The sequence below is a fragment of the Hypanus sabinus genome, chromosome 8, assembly GCF_030144855.1.
Source record: "Hypanus sabinus isolate sHypSab1 chromosome 8, sHypSab1.hap1, whole genome shotgun sequence".
Classification (NCBI taxonomy): domain Eukaryota; kingdom Metazoa; phylum Chordata; class Chondrichthyes; order Myliobatiformes; family Dasyatidae; genus Hypanus; species Hypanus sabinus.
The window spans coordinates 72,123,972-72,144,586 of NC_082713.1; the positions used below are offsets into that span (position 1 = coordinate 72,123,972).

The 20,615-nt window shown below is 40.1% G+C and overlaps 1 protein-coding gene across 3 annotated transcripts in view; it reads left to right on the forward strand.

Moving 5' to 3' along the window:
* The window catches only part of lrch2 (leucine-rich repeats and calponin homology (CH) domain containing 2), a 180,439-nt gene that overhangs the window by 82,707 nt on the left and 77,117 nt on the right, over nucleotides 1-20,615 (forward strand). For all 3 annotated transcript variants that reach the window (XM_059977329.1, XM_059977330.1, XM_059977331.1), the window contains exons 4-7: nucleotides 15,947-16,052; nucleotides 16,161-16,297; nucleotides 16,457-16,587; nucleotides 18,618-18,705. In XM_059977329.1, the coding sequence (XP_059833312.1) occupies nucleotides 15,947-16,052; nucleotides 16,161-16,297; nucleotides 16,457-16,587; nucleotides 18,618-18,705 (462 nt within the window). The remainder of the gene's footprint in view (nucleotides 1-15,946; nucleotides 16,053-16,160; nucleotides 16,298-16,456; nucleotides 16,588-18,617; nucleotides 18,706-20,615) is intronic.

Below are 20,615 nucleotides of genomic sequence, written 5' to 3' on the forward strand. Positions count from 1 at the left end.
CTAGAGCAGGCTGTCCTCAAAAACTGAGTGACTGTGCAAGAAGGGAGCTAGTGAGGGAGGCCACCAAGAAACCTATGACAGCTCTGGAGGAGTTACAAGCTTCAGAAGCCAAAATGGGAGAGACTGCACAAACAACAACTGTTGCCTGGGTGCTTTAACAGTCGCAGTTTTATGGGAGAGTGGCAAAGAGAAAGCTGTTGTTGAAAAAAACGCGTGAAATCTCAACTGGAGTTTGTTAGAAGGCATGTGGGAGACTCTGAAGTAGGCTGGAAGAAGGTTGTATAGTCTGATGAAACCACTGATCTTTTTGGCAATCAAATGAAATGTTATGTTTGGCGTTAGCCAAACGCAGCACATGATAGATAACACAGCATCCCTATTGTGAAACATGCTGGTGGCTGCATTATGCAGTGGGGGTGCTTTATTCACAAGCAGGCCCTGGAAGGCTTGTGAAGGTGGAGGGTAAAATGAATGCATCAAAATGCGGGGAAATCCTGGGCAAAAACCTGTTGCAGTCTACCAGAGAACAGCGACTTGGGAGATTTGTTTTCCAGTGAGACAATGACCCCAAGAATAAAGCAAAAGCTACACAGGAATGGCCTAAAATCAACAAAGTTAATGTCTCGGAATGGCCAAGTCAGTGTCTGGATCTTAGTCCAATTGAGAAATTGTGGCTGGACTTGAGAATGGTAGTTCACTCACAATCTGCATGCAATATGGCAGAACTTGAACAGTTTTGCAAAGAAGAATCGGGAAAAATTTGCAGTGTCCAGATGTGCAAAGCTGATAGAGACCTCTAGACTCAAGGCTGTAATTGTTGCCATAGGTGCATCTACTAAATACTGACATGAAGGGGGTAAGGTATTTTGCAATTATTTTGTGTTTAATAATTGTATAAGTTTACACCAATTAGTAGAAATTTGTTTTCACTTTGACATGAAAGAGTCTTTTCGTTGATCAGTGTCAAAAAACCCAAATTAAATCCACTTCGATTCAATGTTGTATATCAATAAAACATGAAAGTCTCCGGTGGGTGGGGCTGTGAATATTTTTTTATAGGCACTGTAACTGACAGTAACTTCGGGATTTTTGTATGTGTGTCCAGTCATGAAGAATACAAATTTATTGCCGTCAATTAATTCTTGGCAAGACCACAGAATCACATTACTAATGGAGTTTAACATAGGAGACTTGACATTTGTGCACTCGTTAAAATTCTGCACTGGGCCTGTGGTTAAACGACTTTCTGCCCTTGATTTGAATAGAACTGGGAAATGTAATCTTCTGAAGCAAGAAGTTAGAATTTTAAAAGGATTTAAGGTTTTACATTTAAAAGTAGTCTTTAATCTTTCTGTTTCAACAGTTGCCATTTAATTTGTATTTATGGTATTTAGAAGTGTCTTACATATTTTTAAAAGGTTAGTAAAACAGTAACTTTAACAAGCTGTTGGTATCTAGTGCGTCGTAAATTTTGCGGTTGTTAATATTTCACCAACGGTCATATACATTGTTCCTTCCACGTTACAACCACAGGGAGGATTTTGAGCATATTTGGATAGCTTTATTGTGGTCACCAGAGTGGCAACAAACAGCTAAAAGAGCCCAACGTATCCTTGATTTTTTTGCAGTGTCCAGAAATTTATGATACAATTTTGGTGTAACCACTGTTTTGCATTTTGCAGGATAGATTCCTGTCTTTCATTTTCCCCACCCTAATAGTAAAATCTTTACTGAAGCAAAAGAATCACTCCTACATCAAAGCAAACCATACTTGTTATTTATTTAAACAACAACACACACAAAATGCTGGTGGAACACAGCAGGCCAGGCAGCATTTATAGGGAGAAGTGCTGTCAACGTTTCGGGCTGAGACCCTTTGTAAGGACTAACCGAAAGGAAAGATAGTAAGAGATTTGAAAGTAGTGGGGGGAGGGGGAAATGCGAAATGATCGGAGAAGACCAGAGGGGGTGGGATGAAGCTAAGAGCTGGAAAGGTGATTGGCGAAAGTGATACAGAGCTGGAGAAGGGAAAAGATCATGGGATGGAAGGCCTCAGGAGAAAGAAAGGAGGGGCGGGGGAGCACCAGATGGAGATGGAGAACAGGCAAACAACTAAATATGTCAGGGATGGGGTAAGAAGGGGAGGAGGGGCATTAACAGAAGTTAGAGAAGTCAATGTTCATGCCATCAAGTTGGAGACTACCCAGCCAGTATATAAGGTGTTGTACCTCCAACCTGAGTTTGGATTCATTTTGACAATAGAGGAGGGGATGGATAGACATATTAGAATGGGAATGGGATGAGGAATTAAAATATGTGGCCACTGGGAGATCCTGCTTTCTCTGGCAGACCGAGCGTAGGTGTTCAGCGAAACGGTCTCCCAGATTCCGGAGGGAAATATGTGTTCGGTAGATGTGAGGGAAATATTTTTCCCTCTCCTCCTCCCCCCCCCCTTCTGCTTTTCGCAGGGATCGCTCCCTATGCGACTCCCTTGTCTACTTGTCCCCCACATCCCTTCCCACCGATCTCCCTCCTGGCACTTATCCTTGTAAACAGAACAAGTGCTACACCTGCCCTTACACTTCCTCCCTCACCACCATTCAGGGCCCCAGACAGTCCTTCCAGGTGAGGCGACACTTCGCCTGTGAGTCGGCTGGTGTGGTATACTGTGTCCGGTGCTCCCGGTGTGGCCTTTTATATATTGGTGAGACCCGACGCAGACTGGGAGACCGTTTCGCGGAACACCTACGCTCTCCGCCAGAGAAAGCAGGATCTCCCAGTGGCCTCACATTTTAATTCCACGTCCCATTCCCATTCTGATATGTCTATCCATGGCCTCCCCTATTGTCAAATTGAATCCAACTCAGGTTGGAGGAACAACACCTTATATACCGGCTGGGCAGCCTCCAACCTGATGGCATGAACATTGACTTCTCTAACTTCTGTTAATGCCCCTCCTCCCCTTCTTACCCCATCCCTGACATATTTAGTAGTTTGCCTGTTCTCCATCTCCCTCTGGTGCTCTCCCCCCCCCACCCCCACCCCGCTTTCATTCTCCTGAGGCCTCCCGTCCCATGATCCTTTCCCTTCTCTTGCTCTGTATCACTTTCGCCAATCACCTTTCCAGCTCTGAGCTTCATCCCACCCCCTCCGGTCTTCTCCTATAATTTTGCATTTCCCCCTCCCCCCCACTACTTTCAAATCTCTTACTATCTTTCCTTTCGGTTACTCCTGACGAAGGGTCTCGGCTCGAAACATCGACAGCGCTTCTCCCTATAGATGCTGCTTAGCCTGCTGTGTTCTACCAGCATTTTGTGTGTGTTGTTTGAATTTCCAGCATCTGCAGATTTCCTCGTGTTTGCTCTTATTATTTATTTTATATCTCTACTTGGAGAGGAGGCCTTATTGCACTCTGGTCTCCAAATGTCACCAAAAATGTCGCTTTATACAAAGTGTATTAGCCATCTTCATATCTCTTTTTATTCAGCTTAAGGCAAGAAGTAACTGCTTCTGACATCACCTTGCTTGCATGACTTTGTGCATTACCGATGCTGATGGCCTTGTGCTAAATGTATTGTTAAAGCCTTTGTGGCTTGGTGATACCTAACAACAGACTCCTAATCTTCAGTTACCACATTCTTTATGGGGACCTTCTATCTTAGTTTGTGCAGTTACTCAAGCCAAGTCTAACTTATTAAAGGTAAAAATGTACTTATGCCTTCTAACTATACTACTGTAATGCTGTATGCAATTTCACTTCCCAGACTAAATCTGAGCACTTCAATGATGACATTTCATTTAGTCTAACAACAGATTGCTGCATTTTAGGCACCCCACTTATACAGGCTGCAACTCTCCTCAATCCTTGTGTTTGTGGCTTTTTGGAACACAAGCAGCATTCTCATCTGGCCTGCTTTTGTCTCAGTTGACACCTACCTTCCTGCTGTTTTGCTCATTTAATGGATAAAAAATTGGGAGAGCCCTGCTGGCAGCCAATGGGGTAACATCTTTTTAAATTTTGCTCCTACCTTACCTATCTTTTTATTTTCTACCAGTTTTTGAAACATTATAAATCTTAGTATTGCTCTAATATATCTCTGAGAAAGACGAAAGCCTCTGCAAAAGAAAAAGACTCTCCAACTACTATGGAATCAATTGGAGAGGTCCTTAAAAAGCAAAGGACAGAACTCTGAGGAATTTCAACATCTTAATGTTAAGTTGGATGATATTGAACAAACTTTATTTGAACATGAAAAGCAAATTAAAGAGAATAAAGAAGCTTTGTCGTTACTGGAAGCTGACTGAAAAGACATGAGTAAGCTTTGCAAAAAATTATCATTATCTAATGAAAAATGAACAAAGAAGATTACCAACCTGGAAAGCAAAAGCAGAAGGAACAATCTGCACATTCTGGGTCTTGAAGAATCAATTGAAGGTGCCCACTCCACGGAGTTCTTTGCAAGTACTTTTGAAGCAGCTATTCCCTGATTTATTGCTGTTCGTACCTAAGCTGGACTGCGCCCATTGATCACTAGACCCTAAATCAAAGGCAGGAGAGCGTCCCAGTTTGATCATTTTATATTTTCATGAATTTCACACTAAGGAGCTTTTAATCTGACATACCCGTCGAGTTGGAACGATTGATTTCAACGGGAAGATGATAAGATTCGTTTAAGCTCTCCCTTTGTTTCCCCACACGTCTTAGAATCGTTTTGAAAAATGGATGTTTTTGGAGCTTTGCCAGCAGGTTTCCATGGAGAGGGTTGTCTTTAGGGTTCTCCCTGCTGGCTGTCCTTTGGCTGGCTTTTTTGGCTTGGGGAGGGGGATGGGGTTTCATTTTTTTTTCTGTCAACTGGGTTGGGCTACCATTGAAATCTTCTGGTTGAGTACCTTTATGGCCTGTCTTTTGGAATTTAAAATGGAGTGTAATATTAATTTACTTAGTTTTAATGTGAAAGGGTTAAATCATCCTGTGAAACTGAATAAGATCTTCACTTATATTAAAAAGTTAAGGGTCCCCAATATTTTTCTATAAGAAACGCATGTACGTAGCTGTGATAATGCATGCCTTTTTAATAGGTGGAGGGGTCTACAATTTCATTCTTCATTCAGAGCAAAATCTCGAGGGGTCTCAATTTTTATAGATAATACAATTTGTTCAACATAAAGTTGTCTCTGGCCCTAATGGGTGATTTATCATAGTGTCAGGGAAATGAGACAATAAATTAATTGTATTTGCTGATGTGGATGACCCAGGATTTTTTGAGTGTATCTTTTCATTTTTGCCAGATTTGAGTTTTTATTCTTTAGTGATGGAAGGAGATTTTAATTGTTGTCTAGACCCAGTATTAGATTATTCTTCTCTTAAATTAGCTGCACCTAATAAATCAGCATTATTTATTCAGTCCTTTTTAACGAAATGTGATATTGTTGATGTCTGGCGTTTTCTTCACTCAGCAGAAAGGGAGTATTCATTCTTCTCTCATGTCCATCGTTCCTGTACTAGGATTGATTTTTGTTTATTGACAGTCAAATGATTCCATTAGTTCGATCCATTAAATATAAAGAAATAGCTGTGTCTGACCACTCTCCTGTATTTCTATCTTTAAATCTTCCTGGTTTCACTCATATGAACAGATTCTGGCATTTCAATTCAACTCTATTATCTGATAAGGACTTCTAAAAATTTCTGAAGAATCAAATTACTTTTTTTTGAAGAAAATGCGTTGGAAGAGACTTCTAGTCTTATCATTTGGGATGCCTTTAAGGCATATATCAGAGGATGAATTATCTCTTGCACTGCATTTATTAAGAAAAAAGCTAATAAAGAGAGAACTAATTTAGTTAATCAATTAAAACAATTAGACCAGAAATATGCTTTGGCACCAGACCCTGAACTATACAAAAGAAATTAATATTGAAATTAAAACTAAATATGATCATCTTATAATATATGCAATTGAAAACCAACTTTTAAAAGATAGAAGCTAATTCTATATATATGGAGAGAAAAAAACAGTAAACTATTGACTAATCAATTGAAGACCTTTACAGCTAAGCGGCAAATTAATGAAATTTGTAAAACGAATGGTGATATGACAACTGACTATTTTGAAATAAATGACACTTTTAGAGAATGTTATCTAAATTGTATAGTTCTGATACTGTTGAAAATAATACTGCAATGAACAATTTTTAGAGTTAAATATTCCTAGACTTCCAGTTGATAATCGAAAGCAGTTGAATCGACCTCTTTCTCAGGAGGAAGTCACTGAGGCTGACTGATTCTCTGGCGAATTTTATAAGGCTTTTTCTTCGCTTATACCTTATTTACCCTTACTGAGTCCTTCAAGGCTGGTAGGTTGCCACAATCTTTTTATGAAGCTTCCATTTCACTTATTCTTAAAAAGAATAAAAATCCCACTGAATGCTTTTCATAGACACCAATCTCTTTACTCAATGTTGATGCTAAGATCCAATCTAAAGTTTTGGCCCGTTGACTCGAAAATATTCTACCTTCTATAATATCTGATGATCAGACAGGATTTATTAAAAATTGATACTCCCATTTTAATATACATTGACTGTTAAATGTTATCAATTCTCTATCCAAGGAAATATCAGAATGTGTAATTTCTCTAGATGCAGAGAAGGCTTTTGATCAAGTTGAATGGAATTACCTATTTAAACCTTAGAAAAATTTAATTTTGGCCCAATTTTATCGATTGGATTAGATTACTTTATATATCTCCCTCTGCTCGGGTCCTTACTAATTTTCAGATTTCTAAACCAATTAAACTCCAACGTGGAATTAGACAAGGATGTCCTTTGAGTCCTTTGCTTTTTGATTTGGTATTAGTACCTTTAGCTATTGCCCCTCGAGAGTCTGAAGATATCACCGGTATCTTAAGGAAAGGTACTATTCATAAAGTTTCGCTTTATGCTGATGACCTTTATGCTTTTCATATCTAATGTTACTACTTCTTTACCCTCTATGTTTCGTTTACTGACTAATTTTGGTCAGTTTTCAGGATATGAATTGAAGTTACGTAAGTGTGAATTGTTTCCTTTAAAAAATTTGATACCTACCGATATTAACCTTCCCTTTAAAATTGTAAGAAAACAATTAAACAATTTACATACTTGGGCATAACAATCACTAAGAATTACAAAGATCTATTCAAAGAAAATGTTTTAACCTTAATAAACTATGTGAAAAAGACACTTTCTAATTGATCACCTCTCTCTTTATCATTGATTGGTTGAATTAATTCTATTAAAATGAATATTTTACCTAAATTTATATATCTTTTTCAAGCTGTACCTGTTTTTATTCCTAAGCCTGCTTTTGATTCTCTGGATTCGATTCTTTCTTTCTATATATGGAAGAACAGAAAACCCTGATTAAATAAAGCCCCCTTCAAAAAAGCAAAAAGAATGGTGGCCTTGCTTTACCTAATTTTAGGTTATATTATCAGGAAATTAACATACAAAATCTTATGTTCTGGTTATCTTATATTAATTGTGAGGATTGTCCAATATGAGTCTTTTTGGAAGCTAATTCTATCTCAGAATTTTCCATTATTTCTCTTCTTGGATCCTCTCTTCCTTCATCTGTAAGTAAATTAACTGACAGTTTGGTGGTTAAACACACTTTGATGATCTGGCTGCAGTTTAGAAAACATTTCGATTTATTGAAATTTTCTCTTTCCAGTCCTATTTTTTTCTAATTTTTTTTAAACCATCTACAACCAATCTTTTTTTTAGAGAATGGGATAGACTAGGCATTAAATGATTTCAGGATCTGTTTGTTGGAGGGAACCTTTCTTCTTTCGAGCAGCTTTCAGTGAAATATAACCTGTCAAATACCCACTTTTTTCAATATCTACAGATTAGGGATTTTTTAAGATCTAAGCTACATAGATCTCCTACTAGCCTGGATAAGACCATAATAGATGTAATTTTTAATTTGAAACCTTTTAAAAATGGCTCAATATCATATGTTTATGGTCTGTTGTCGGTATTGAGAATGGTTCCTTTAGATAAAATTTAAAAAAATTGGGAAAAGGATCTACAGACTTGTTATCTGATGAGACCTGGAGGGTTATTTTCAAAATGGTTAATTCTTCATCATGATGTGCTTGTCATTCCCTTCTATAGTTTAAAGTAGTACATAGGGCTCATATGTCTAAAGACAAGCTCCCTCGTTATATTGCAGATATATCTCCTTACCGTGACAGATGTAATAATGGAGAGGCTTCATTATTTCATGTTTTGGTCATGTCCAAGCCTTGAAAAATATTGGAAAGATGTATTATAAACCTTTTCTGTACTCTTTAAAGTTAGTTTTAAGCCCAGTCCTTTGACTGCCTTATTTGGTATTGTTGAGGACAGAGTTATAATTTTGGAGCCTTCTCACTCGCAGGTACTGGCTTTTATTTCTCTTAGGCTAGGAGGGCAATCTTGCTTAAATGGAAGGAGGTGGAACGCAGCAGGCTAGGCAGCATCTATAGGAAGATGTACAGTCGATGTTTTGGGCTGAGACACTTCGTCAGGACTAACTGAAAGAAGAGATAGTAAGAGATTTGAAAGTGGGAGGGGGAAATCCAAAATGATGGGAGAAGACAGGAGGGGGAGGAGCTGGAAAGTTGATTGGCAAAAGGGATACTCAGCTGGAGAAGGGAAATGATCATGGGATGGGAGCCCTAGGGATAAAGAAAGGGGGGAGGGGAGCACCAGAGGGAGATGGAGAGCAGGGAAGGAGTGATTGTGAGAGGGGCAGAGAGAGGGGAAAAAACGGGGAAAAAAGGAGAGGAAAAGGGGGAGAATAATAAATTAGGGATAGGGTAAGAAGGGGAGGAGAGGCATTAATAGAAGTTAGAGAAGTCAATGTTCATGCCATCAGGTTGGAGGCTACCCAGACAGAATACAAGGTGTTGTTCCTCCAACCTGAGTGTGGCTTCATCTTGACAGTAGAGGAGGCTATGGATAGACATATCAGAATGGGAACGGGACGTGGAATTAAAATGTGTGGCCACTGGGTGATCCTGCTTTCTCTGGCGGACAATGCGTAGGCGTTCAGTTTGAGAGCAGAGTTGATGGTGGAGGAAAGGAAGTCCCTTTCTTTAAAAAAGGAAGGTATCTCCTTTGTCCTGGAATGAAAAGCCTCATCCTGAGAGCAGATGCGGCAGAGATGGAGGAATTGCGAGAAGGGGATGGCATTTTTGCAAGAGACAAGGTGGGAAGAGAAATAGTCCAGGTAGCTGTGAGAGTCTGTAGGCTTATAGTAGATATCAATAGATAAGCCATCTCCAGAGATGCAGACAGATCCATCCCCCCCTTTTCCTTTGCTACATCGATGACTGCATTGGCAATGCTTCCTGAATGCATGCTGAGCTCGTTGACTTCATTAACTTTGCCTCCAACTTTCACCCTGCCCTCAAATTTACCTGGCTATTTCCAACACCTCCCTCCCCTTTCTGGATCTTTCTGTCTCCATCTCTGGATCTATTGATACATCTATTGATATCTACTATAAGCCTATGGACTCTCACAGCTACCTGGACTATTCCTCTTCCCACCCTGTCTCTTGCAAAAATGCCAACCCATTCTCGCAATTCCTTTGTCTCCGCCGCATCTGCTCTCAGGATGAGGCTTTTCATTCCAGGACAAAGGAGTTGTCTTCCTTTTTTAAAGAAAGTGGCTTCCCTTCCTCCACCATCAACTCTGCTCTCAAACGCATCTCCCCCATTTCATGCACATCTGCTCTCACCCCATCCGCCCGCCACCCCACTTGTGATAGGGTTCCCCTTGTCCTCACCTACCACCCCACCAGCCTCCGGGTCCAATATGTAGTTCTCCGTAACTACCGCCACCTCCAACAGGATCCTACTACCAAGCACATTTTTCCCTCCCCTCTTCTTTCTGCTTTCCACAGGGATTGCTCCCTAAGCGACTCCCTTGTCCATTCGTGCCCCCCCCCCCCCCCCACCGTCCCTTCCCACTGATCTCCCTCCTGGCACTTATCTTTGTAAGCTGAACAAGTGCTACAACTGCCCTTACACTTCCTTCCTCACTACCATTCAGGGACCCAGATAGTCCTTCCAGGTGAGGCAACACTTCACAGGTGACTCATCGGCTGTTGTGGTATACTGCGTCCAGTGCTCCCGGTGTCGCCTTTTATATATTACTGAGACCCGATGCAGACTGGGAGACCATTTCGCTGAACACCTATGCTCTGTCTGCCAGAGAAAGCAGGATCTCCCAGTGGCCACATATTTTAATTCCTGATCCCATTCCCATTCTAATATGTCTATCCATGGCCTCCTCTACTTCTACTGTCAAGAATAAGCCACACTCAGGTTGGAGGAACAACACCTTATATTCCATCTGGGTAGCTTCCAACCTGATGGCATGAACATCGATTTCTCTAACTTCTGTTAATGCCCCTCCTCCCCTTCTTATCCCATCCTTATATATATTTCCTCTCCCCCTCCCCCTTCTTCCCCCCTTTTTTTTCTCTCTCTCGCTGCCTTTCTCACAATCACTCTGCCTGTTCTCCATCTCCGTCTGGTGTTCCCCTCCCCCTTTCTTTCTCCCTAGGCCTCCTGTCCCATGATCCTTTCCCTTCTCCAGTTGTCTATCCCTTTTGCCAATCAACTTTCCAGCTCCTCCCCCTCCTGTCTTCTCCTATCATTTTGGATTTCCCTCTCCCACTTTCAAATCTCTTACTATCTCTTCTTTCAGTTAGTCCTAATGAAGGGTCTCGGCCCGAAGTGTCAACTGTACTTCTTCTTTTAGATGCTGCTTGGCCTGCTGTGTTCCACCAGCATTTTGTGTGTGTTGCTTATATGGTAAAGTACTCTTTTTTTCACCAGCCAGCTTTGTCTTGGTAGGAGTATAGATTTTTTTTTGTAATATAATTAACCATACTATTGTATTTCATCATTCAATTTATTTTATTTGATTGATCATCATTATGGGATACCGTAATTGTATCAGCGTGATTTATATACAGTGCAATTTGTGCTATTTTATTTTGATTTATAACAAGTTTCCTTATGAATTCTGTATTTGTCTATATGAAACTTAATAAAAATATTGGAAAATGAGAAACTAATTTTAATATGGCCCACTGTCGCATTATGTTTAGTGAATAAAGAGGATTTCCAGTTAGAAACAGCAAATACATATCAGCTCTAATTTCACAGCCATTTAATGCTAAACGTTGATAATTTACAACAGAAAAACTATGCTGATGAACTCAAAACTTGGTTGGTTAATGAGAGACCAGCATTTAACTCTGGACCTCAGAAGAAATCATTCTTTGTGGCTGAAAGATTTCAGGTGTTGTTTTATGAAGCAGATAGAATAGGTAGCACCTTGGCCATCAGTTGTAATGTGCTTTCTTGAACGTGAAATTGATGATCAGCCCTCTTCTTTAACCCTTGTAGTCTGTATGTGGAACATTATTCTTGGGAAGTTGTCTGGTCAAGGTAAGGGCAAGCTGTGATGTCCACTGGGGTTGTGACTCAGACTTAGTTATTTTTTTTAGGTTTGTAGGAATGGTTTTGGAGACAGCATGGGGAGTTTTGCTTCAGGTAATGGTTTACAGACAGGAATAACAGTGGCAGAAGTGGGTGGTAGGAGTTCAGGTTGGAGTATTTTGCTGTCAAAGGCCAGTGATTTCCATTAATGGATGTTGGGCTATAAGCAAAAGCCAGCAAATCCACATTGTCAATGACTGAGTTTGGCAGGGTCCTTGGATAAGGCCTGGTGAGCCCCCCCCCCCCCCCCCCCACACCTCCAGCCGGGTGAGTGGGTTATGGCATATAGGCAAGAGATGGTCCATGTAGGCAAGAGACACAATGGCCAGTGATACCTTCCCTCTCTTCCCCCTCACCCCCCCCTCCCCCAACCCAGTGAGACTCCAGCTTGGAGGTCTGTGCAGGTCAAGATTTTTAGTCCTGGAGTTCGGGGTCTGGTGATTGTTAAATCCTGGTGATCAATACAGAAGATTGAAGACTGAAGTTGGCAAGTCTAGCAGTCAATGCCTAGTGTTCAAAGCCCCTGGTTTGGCATGTGGAAAGTCAGAGACCCAATGTCTATAAATTCACTGGAGGCCTGGAAGTGGGTTATCCTAGGGTTGGAGGTCTGCCTGTGTGTGTGAGTTTCATCTTTGGCTGTCCATTGACTTTGATGTTGACTGAAGCCTGGGCAGAGTTGTATGGAAGACCGGCAGTTGCCCATGCTGCAAGTCTCCCCTCTCCACACCATTGATGTTGTCCAAGGGAAGGGCACTAGGCCGATACAACTTGGCACCGGTGTCGTCGCAAAGCAATGTGTGGTTAAGTGCCTTGCTCAAGGACACAACATGCTTCCTCAGCTGAAGCTCGAACTAGTGACATTCAGATTACTAGACAAATGCCTTAGCCACTTGGCCACGTACCTCTGTGTGTGAATGGGTGGGAGGAAGGAAAGAGGCTTGTTTTGCAGTTGTGGTTTGGTTATTGTTTTGTTGCTGTTGTGTTTGCTGAACATTACGGGCAAGCTACATTAGCCCCAGACTGTGTGGGAACACTTATGGGGTGTCCCTAATACATCTTTTTAGGTTGTATTGGTTGTTAATGCAAACAGCACATTTCAATGTACGTGTGATAAGTCAATCTTAATCTGAATGACAATATGGTGCATCTTGAACATGACTAAATGTTTTCTCTTGTGGGGTCCCAAATCTCCACAGAATACTCTAGTTCAAGGACCCCTTGCTAAATGGTATTAGTCCATGGCATAAAAAAGGTTAGGAATGAGCTCTAGTTAGATTCTAATCAGTCTCTTGTATGAGTTAATTATTCAGATTCCTGTTTTGTCTTTTTTTTTTACAGAAGATTTCTTCTGCATGCCTGCCTTTAAAAATAAATTAGTCTCTTAGTCTGCTTTTTAGGTGAAGACTCTTGGTATGGCTTCAGTGTGAATGAAGATGTGTCTGTAATATTCATAGTTGTTCAGAAGGATGCATTTACTATAAATGCAGAGATCTGCAAGTTATAAGGGAATATCTCAAAAGCAATTCAGTATGGCTTATTGTATATGCTGAGGTTGTACACTGTTAGCATAAGCACTCACTCAATGCCACTTCAAATAGAATAAAATGAGCAATATGCATAAAGAATGGACTTCAGCCTTTCAACCTGCTTGTGCTTCCAAAGAAATAATCAAGATGATTCCAAACTATCGGATGGTACAAGTGATGCTCGATAATATAATAAGACCATTTCTGGGATCTTTGTTTTTAGACATTAGTACTGTATTTTGAAATCATTCAGATTTTTCAAGTAGTCTTTTGTAAATGGCTTCTCTCTGCATTTTTGATGATTTGACTCTAAATGTATTGCAATTTTTTTCTGAAGTGACCTGTAATTTCTGTTTACAGTAATTTAATATTGGTGTTTAGAAGCAAAAAGCAAAATATTGATGTTGAGAATCTGAAAATAAAATCAGACAATGCTTGATATATCCCAACTAAGGCCACATCTATGGAGAAAGCAATAGAACAAACATAGGATAGAAAGAACATTTTATCAGTTCTATAGAAGGTCACTGACCGCAAATCATAAACACAAGGAATTTTGCAGATGCTAGAAATTCAAAACAACACACGCTAATTGCTGGTGGAATTCAGTAGGTCAGGTAACACTTTTCAGACTCAAACCTTTCAAGACTGGAAAGAAAGTGCAGAATAAAAAGGTGATGGAAAGGAGGATAGCTGGAAGGTGATAGGTGAAGCCAGATGTGTGGGATAGGTAAAGGGCTGGAGAGAGAGGAATCTGATTGTAGAGGAGAGTGGACCATACAAGTAAGGGAAGGAGGAGGAGCATCAGGTGGAGATGATATCCAGATGAAGAAAAGTAAGAGACCAGAATAGAGGAACAGAGAAGGGGATGGGGAAAAAATAATAGAAGGAGAAATTGATGTTCTAGTCTTCAGGTTGGAGATGACCCAGATGGAGAGTGGCCTCATCTTGGCAAAAGAGGAGGCCGTGTGCCAACACATGGGAATAGGAATTAAATGGTTGACCTCTGGGAAATTCTGCAATTGGCAGATGGAATAGAGGTGCTCGCAAAATATTCCCCCAATTTATGATGGGTCTTGTCAATGTAGAGGAGGCTGCATTGGAAGCACAGGATACAATAGGTGACCCAACAGATTCATAAGTGAAGTGTTTCATCACCTGGAAGGACTGTGGGGCCCTGAATGGAGGTGAGGAAAGAGGTGAATGGGCAGGTGTAGCACTTTTGCTTACAGAGATAAATGAAGGGAGGGTAGACTATTGAGGTGGAGGAATAGACAAGAGATTCACAAAGGGAGCAAACCCTGTGTAAAATAGAGAATGGGAAGGGGAGATAAAGATGTTTTTATGATGGTATCCCTTTGGACATGGCAGATGCTATGGAGAACGATGGAGAAATTGTTGAGGGTGAGAAGCATTTCTGCCAAAAAGGAGGAGGGTGGTGGTGGAGGGGAACTGGTTGATTATATAAAGACTGGACATCCCTGGTGAAAATGAGGCAGTTAATGCCAGGGAATTGAAGGTTGTTGAGATAGAGAGCATGTGAAGAGGTGCAGATGTAAGTGGGAAGGGGCTGAATCATAGGGATGGAATGGAGTTGAGGTCTGAGGGCATGGATTCAATAGACAGTAGCAGGCAGAGACAATAGTCCTACCCAGACAGCACTTTTGCTCTGCCAACCGTTGCTCTGAGCAGGAAAGTTTTACACAGCCTGAAAACTGCACAGCATTGTACATGTTTATATGGTACAGAAATTCCAGCTGCATGGCAACAAAAGCTTTGTGTATAGGTGCATTTCTGTAACTGAGTGGCCTTGCACCCACACAGCTTAGACAGAACAGTGCCGGACGCACGCTTGTGGATCTTAGGTAGGCGGTAGAAGCAAGCAGTGCAGGGTAAGGGAACTATGAGTTTGGTGGCCATGGATGAATGTTCTCCAGAGTTGGTGTCAGAGACAATTTTCTGATGGTCTGGAGTGGGATCCTTTTCAAGAGGTAGACCTGAGGAGATATCTGAGCATTGCTGCCTGGCATCGACTAGGTAGCAGTCAGTTTGCCTCACTACAACAGCACCCCTTTATGTATTTGATAGTAAGGTTGGGATTGGTGCAGAGAGAGTGAAGGACAGTGCATTCAGAGGAGGTAAGGTTCACGGAGGAGTGGGGAGTGCTGAAGTTGAGCCAGTTGATGCCTGGTCGGCAATTAGGGATGAAAAGATCCAGGGCAGGCAGAAAGCCAGAGCAGGATATCTCAAAAAAGGAGGAGGACTGGAGATTGCAGAAAGGGTCATTGGTCCAGGGTAGGGAACTCTTGCCAAAGAAGTGGGCTTGGAGAAGGAGGCGATGGCAGAAGAGTTTAGCCTCTAGCAGGTGTGGAACTCAGGTGAAGGGGACAGGGTTAAGGCCCTTACTAAGGACAGAACATTCTGCCTCAGAGAGGAAGGTTAGATGAAATGGTGAAATGACAGGGATAACAGCTGGGAGGAGAGTTGATGGCATCAGAGAAGCCAGATAGGGTTGGTGTGCTCATTGAAGTTGGATGGGAGAAAGACGGAGGCTCCAGTGACCCAAGAGGTGATGGTGGATCCTGAGACACTCTGAGTTGGAGAGTGGCAATAGGGAAAAGGAGCTACAGCAAGGAAGGTTGAATACTGACCTCAAAGGTCAACAGTTTGCTCCCTTCTTCTCTCCCCCCCCCCCAAACCTTGTCTAACACAGAACAGTATCAGCATTTCCTAAGTTTAGCAATGCAAACTATGACTCTATGCAATGTGTTAGCAATGTATAGATTGGAAAATGTAAAATTGTCTCTCGTAATAAGAAATGCCAGATGTGTAAAGTGCTTGGTTTAATTTCAGTATTCTCCATTTTGTTTACAGGATGTTAGCTGCAATGAGATTCAAATCCTTCCTCACCAAATGGAAAAGCTTCAGTCACTTAGAGAATTAAATATTAGAAGAAATCATCTGCAGGTATTACCTGAAGGTAAGAAATCACATCTGTATATATTACTTTTCTTTAAGAGGACACTTATGTATTGATCTATTAGAGATTTATTAATCTGTATATTGTAATTTCCACTTTATTTTTCAGAATTGGCCGAACTTCCCCTCGTAAAATTAGACTTTTCCTGCAATAAAGTGACCAAAATACCCACCAGTTTTAGAAAGCTCAAATACCTTCAGGTTATAATATTAGATAACAACCCAATGCAATCTCCTCCAGCACAGGTGTGTATAATATATGTGTTCAGGTTTGTCTAATATTAATTTGATAATGGAATAAACCTTTTCATTGTATGGCATTTTTTATCCCATTCATTATTTAACAGAATGTGTCACTACTCAGAGTTCCTCAAAAATAACTTTGATTTTTTTAATTTTTTGTAGATTTGCCTCAAAGGAAAAGTACATATATTCAAATTCCTCAATATTCAATCATGTCGCATAGACAAGAAGCCAGATTCTTTGGATCTTCCCTCTTTGGATAAGAGAGCACATCCTCAAGCTCTGACGGACAGGTTACTTTCACATTTAGTACAAAGTGGTAATTGTTGTATGTAAATTAAAAGTATTATGTACCTGACTTTTAAAGTAAAACTTGCCATTTTCTTAGAGGTTACCGTGTGTGTGTGTGTGTGTGTAAGCCAGAGTCCTCAACCAACTGTATTTGGTGGGTAGTTCTGAGGGTTCTTAATACCAATTAAGGGTCAAATTAATTTATGCCAAATCAGTTTTACTTTGAATGATTTAAAAAGTTGTAAAGAGACGTTTTGTTTATACGGCTTAAACTGCTTAACAATAACCATACAATTTAGAAATCAAGATCATGAATGAAGATGATGCAACAATCCTATAGCATTAAATACTAGTAACAATCAAGTTCACAGTACTTTAAAATAATACAGTACAGTAGAAATTGAATATTTTGCCTTTCAGCTATCCTATCCATGAACATCATAACTAAGTATATATTGGATAGCCCCAGTTGTCCTATGCTATGGGAAGGCTTTCAGGAGCCACTTCATGTACAATTTTGGTTCATTTCTCAAACCAACTATGTAATCCATTTGAAGAGAAGTGATATAGGAAATGTATGTTTCCGGTGACTGAGGTATCAATTAAGAGTCTGGATAGTCTGAGCTACTTGTGTGGTGTTGGAGCTTCAAATTTATTGCTTCAAAATAGTTGCAGGTTTAAATCTGGAAAAGTAGGACTGAGCTAAAGAATCAGGAATATGCAATAAACTTGAAAATATTGTGACAGGTTCCGATTAAATGCATTTACTAGGCTAAGTATGTTGCAGATATATTTTCTTGTTATTTTTCTGTTCATGGATCTTACCAGGAATATCAGAGTTGAAAGGATTGTAACCACTAGTGCTCAACATCAGCATTATACAACTCAAAAAGCTTTCTTCAACTATAACCCACACTAGAATGGCTCAGTTGTTCTTTTTCAGTCCTTTTGAGTTCATGATTGTTTTCAATTTAGTTCAAAAACCTAAGACATTGATGTATTTTTCCTAAATTATAATTTACTCCAATCCCTACATTTACAACTGTAGTAGTTCAGATAAGAATACATGGAAGAAATACTACAGCTTTTACATACATGGAAGTGACAACACTTTGTCCCAGGTATTTTGCAACGTAACTTAATCTCAAGTCATTTATCATTAGTGCGCAAAATGTGGACAGCAACTGCCATCTGTAAGAATATCCTTCAGATGTTCAGCTCACTACCAATCCTCTCTACAATATCAACCATTGCCCAGTTCTTCACTTGCAAAGAGTCCATGCTTTCTGTAATCTTAAGTGGCATCACATGATGAAGGGAGGAAGAATGCAGAGCTTGCTCTGGCCACAGCCTTCAGGATCTTTTCACATCTGCTGTAAGCTAGACCTTCCCATTTAGATGGTTTCAAAACTATTAAAGTCAGCGAGAAAGACACCATCTATGGACAGCAAGAAACAGTTGACTTTTCATGTGGAGACATTCCGTCAGGACTAATATCTCGAAATTTATGGAAGTCTTTTATGTTTTCGATATTCAGCAGAACCCATGAAAATTTATTCAAACCTTTAAAATACTTAAGTTAAAATAATTAAAATTTAAATACATTTATAAACATTAACAAAAAAAGTGTTAATTTGAAAAAAGTCAGTTGCTTACAAGTCTAATTAAAATCAACAGAGAAACATGCAGACAGATTAAGCAAGATGTCATCTGGAAATCTATATAACTTGTGGACATCCATGTTGGAGTCCAGGTTTGAAGCAGTTGCAAACACCCTTTAAATTTCCACCTTTGTGTAGAAATACAACAGTTGCTCTGGTAATGGTCAGCTTGCAGCATAATGTGCATCAGTAAGTTAAAGTAACTCTCTTCTGGTTCAGAACAGCTGATCAGTGCAGAATTTGGAAAAGGGTTCATATTAGTTCTTAAGGATGCATGAAATTGATTACATAGTATCATTATTAAGTTAAAAGAATTGTTATTAACAAGTTTAGAAACATTCTGCAATTTATTCTGTCAATTTATTTTCCAGCATGGAAGATTTTTATCCAGTTAAAAACCATGGTCCTGATTCAGGCATTGGTAGTGATAATGGTGATAAGCGGTTGTCTACAACTGAAGTAAGTTCTTAAACTGCTTTTTGCTACTTGGATATTTATTTCAGTTACATTAAATTATCTGTTTCTGCGATATTAGGTATTTCACCAACACAGAAAGCATTAATTTTCTATTGATCAGCTCTCATGTTGTTTTGTCATTTATGTGTCTTATAAGTAGAATTAGTGCTTTTCACTAAGCTGCAAATTTTACCATTCTGCTTAAGACTAAGAATTAACTGACAATCTCCGGCTGTCCTTGAGTAGGTTGTGGTGTGTCTTGAACTGATGTGGTCTTTATGGGTGAAGGTCCTCCAACAGCGCCATTGGATAGCATAGGGAATTACTGATTTTGCAATTGTGTGCAGTATATAGAAGAACCTGCCTGTAGTGGTATGCCATTGTCTTTGCAGCCCTTGTTCTCCATGGTGGTGGAAGTCATAGGTGATTATGGAATAGCCGAGAAGTAGTCTAGGGAATGAATGTTTATGGTGATTTGAGTTACCAATCAAAAGACTGGATGGTACTGAGCTACGTGTGTGTTTTTAGAGCTTCCCTCATCCAGGAAGACTGTTTTTTATCACCCTTTTGCCTTGGAGTTGGTTGGAAGTTTTTGTGATGCCAGTAAATCAGTCACTTGCTAAGGGATATGCAACTTTCCACCCTCTCTTGTAGCTTCAGTATTTACATAGCTGGGTTTGTTGACTTTGTTCAGTTACCAGATTGGCGATTGGCACCAATAACAATGTCATTGAATATTCAGTATAAGTGGTTGTTTCATGGTTTTATAATGATATAGTAGACGACAATTTGGTATATCAAGTCAGTGCTGACTCTGAGCAAACCCATTCATTAAACCCATTTTCTAACTAAAATTTGTTCTTTCTTACCTGTCCAACAATTCCAGCCTTATTCTCTCAACAATCCACTATGTTGTGCTGACCTTCTAATTAATTCCAAAATAAATCTAACCCTTCTCTCCCTGGTAGCCCTCAATTTTTCTTTCATCCAAGTGCCAAAGAGTTTCTTAAACGATGTTCCATATAGCTACTGCCCTCTGTGTTCTAATAAAATAAAAACTCTGCATCTGTTATTCACCTGTACTTTCCTCCAATTAAAATGACTTAAGTCATCTTCAAGATAATCCCTCAGGAGCGTCAGTCCATTGTCTTCTGCAGCATCACCAACCCCATCAACTCTGGAGATATCCCATTTCCTGCCACCAACACACACTGCTTGTTTCTACCTGCTCCTGCCCCATTGAGTTTGTGTCCATGTATCTTGATTTCATTTTATTCCCCTTGGTTCAGTCGCTTCTCAGCAACATCCATGACACTTTTCATGTTCTCAATCTCTTCAACCATTTTCAAGTAGCCCTGTTCGCTTCGTTTTCACTATGGATGTCCAGTCACTTTACATTTCTATTCCTGATAAGGAAGGCTTTAAAGGTCTCCACTTTATAGATGATAGATCTAACCATTCCCCTACACCCACCATCCTTCTCTGACTGGCAGAACTAGTCCTTGCAACAACTATTTTTCTTTCAGCTCCTCCAACTTTCTTCAAACCAAGGGTGTACCCATGGGCACCCTCATGGGCCCAGTCTGCCTGCCTTTTCATCAGCGATGTGGACCATTCTGTGATCTAAGCCTTCACTGGTAATGCTCCCCAACCCTTTCTGCACTACACTGCATTGTTTGCTTCCAAGCTGAGCTTGTCGATCTATCTGTGACACTTTTCTTCCTTTTCTCGATCTTTCTCTGTCTTTGGAGGCAGACTGTCCACTGATACTTTTTATAAACTTTCTTACTCTCATGGTTATAATAACTATACCTCTTCCACTGTCATTTGCTATTTACTTTCCTTAGTTCCTCTGTCTCTAGCACATCTATTTTCAGAATAAGTCTTTCCATCTGAGATGTCATCCTTCTTTT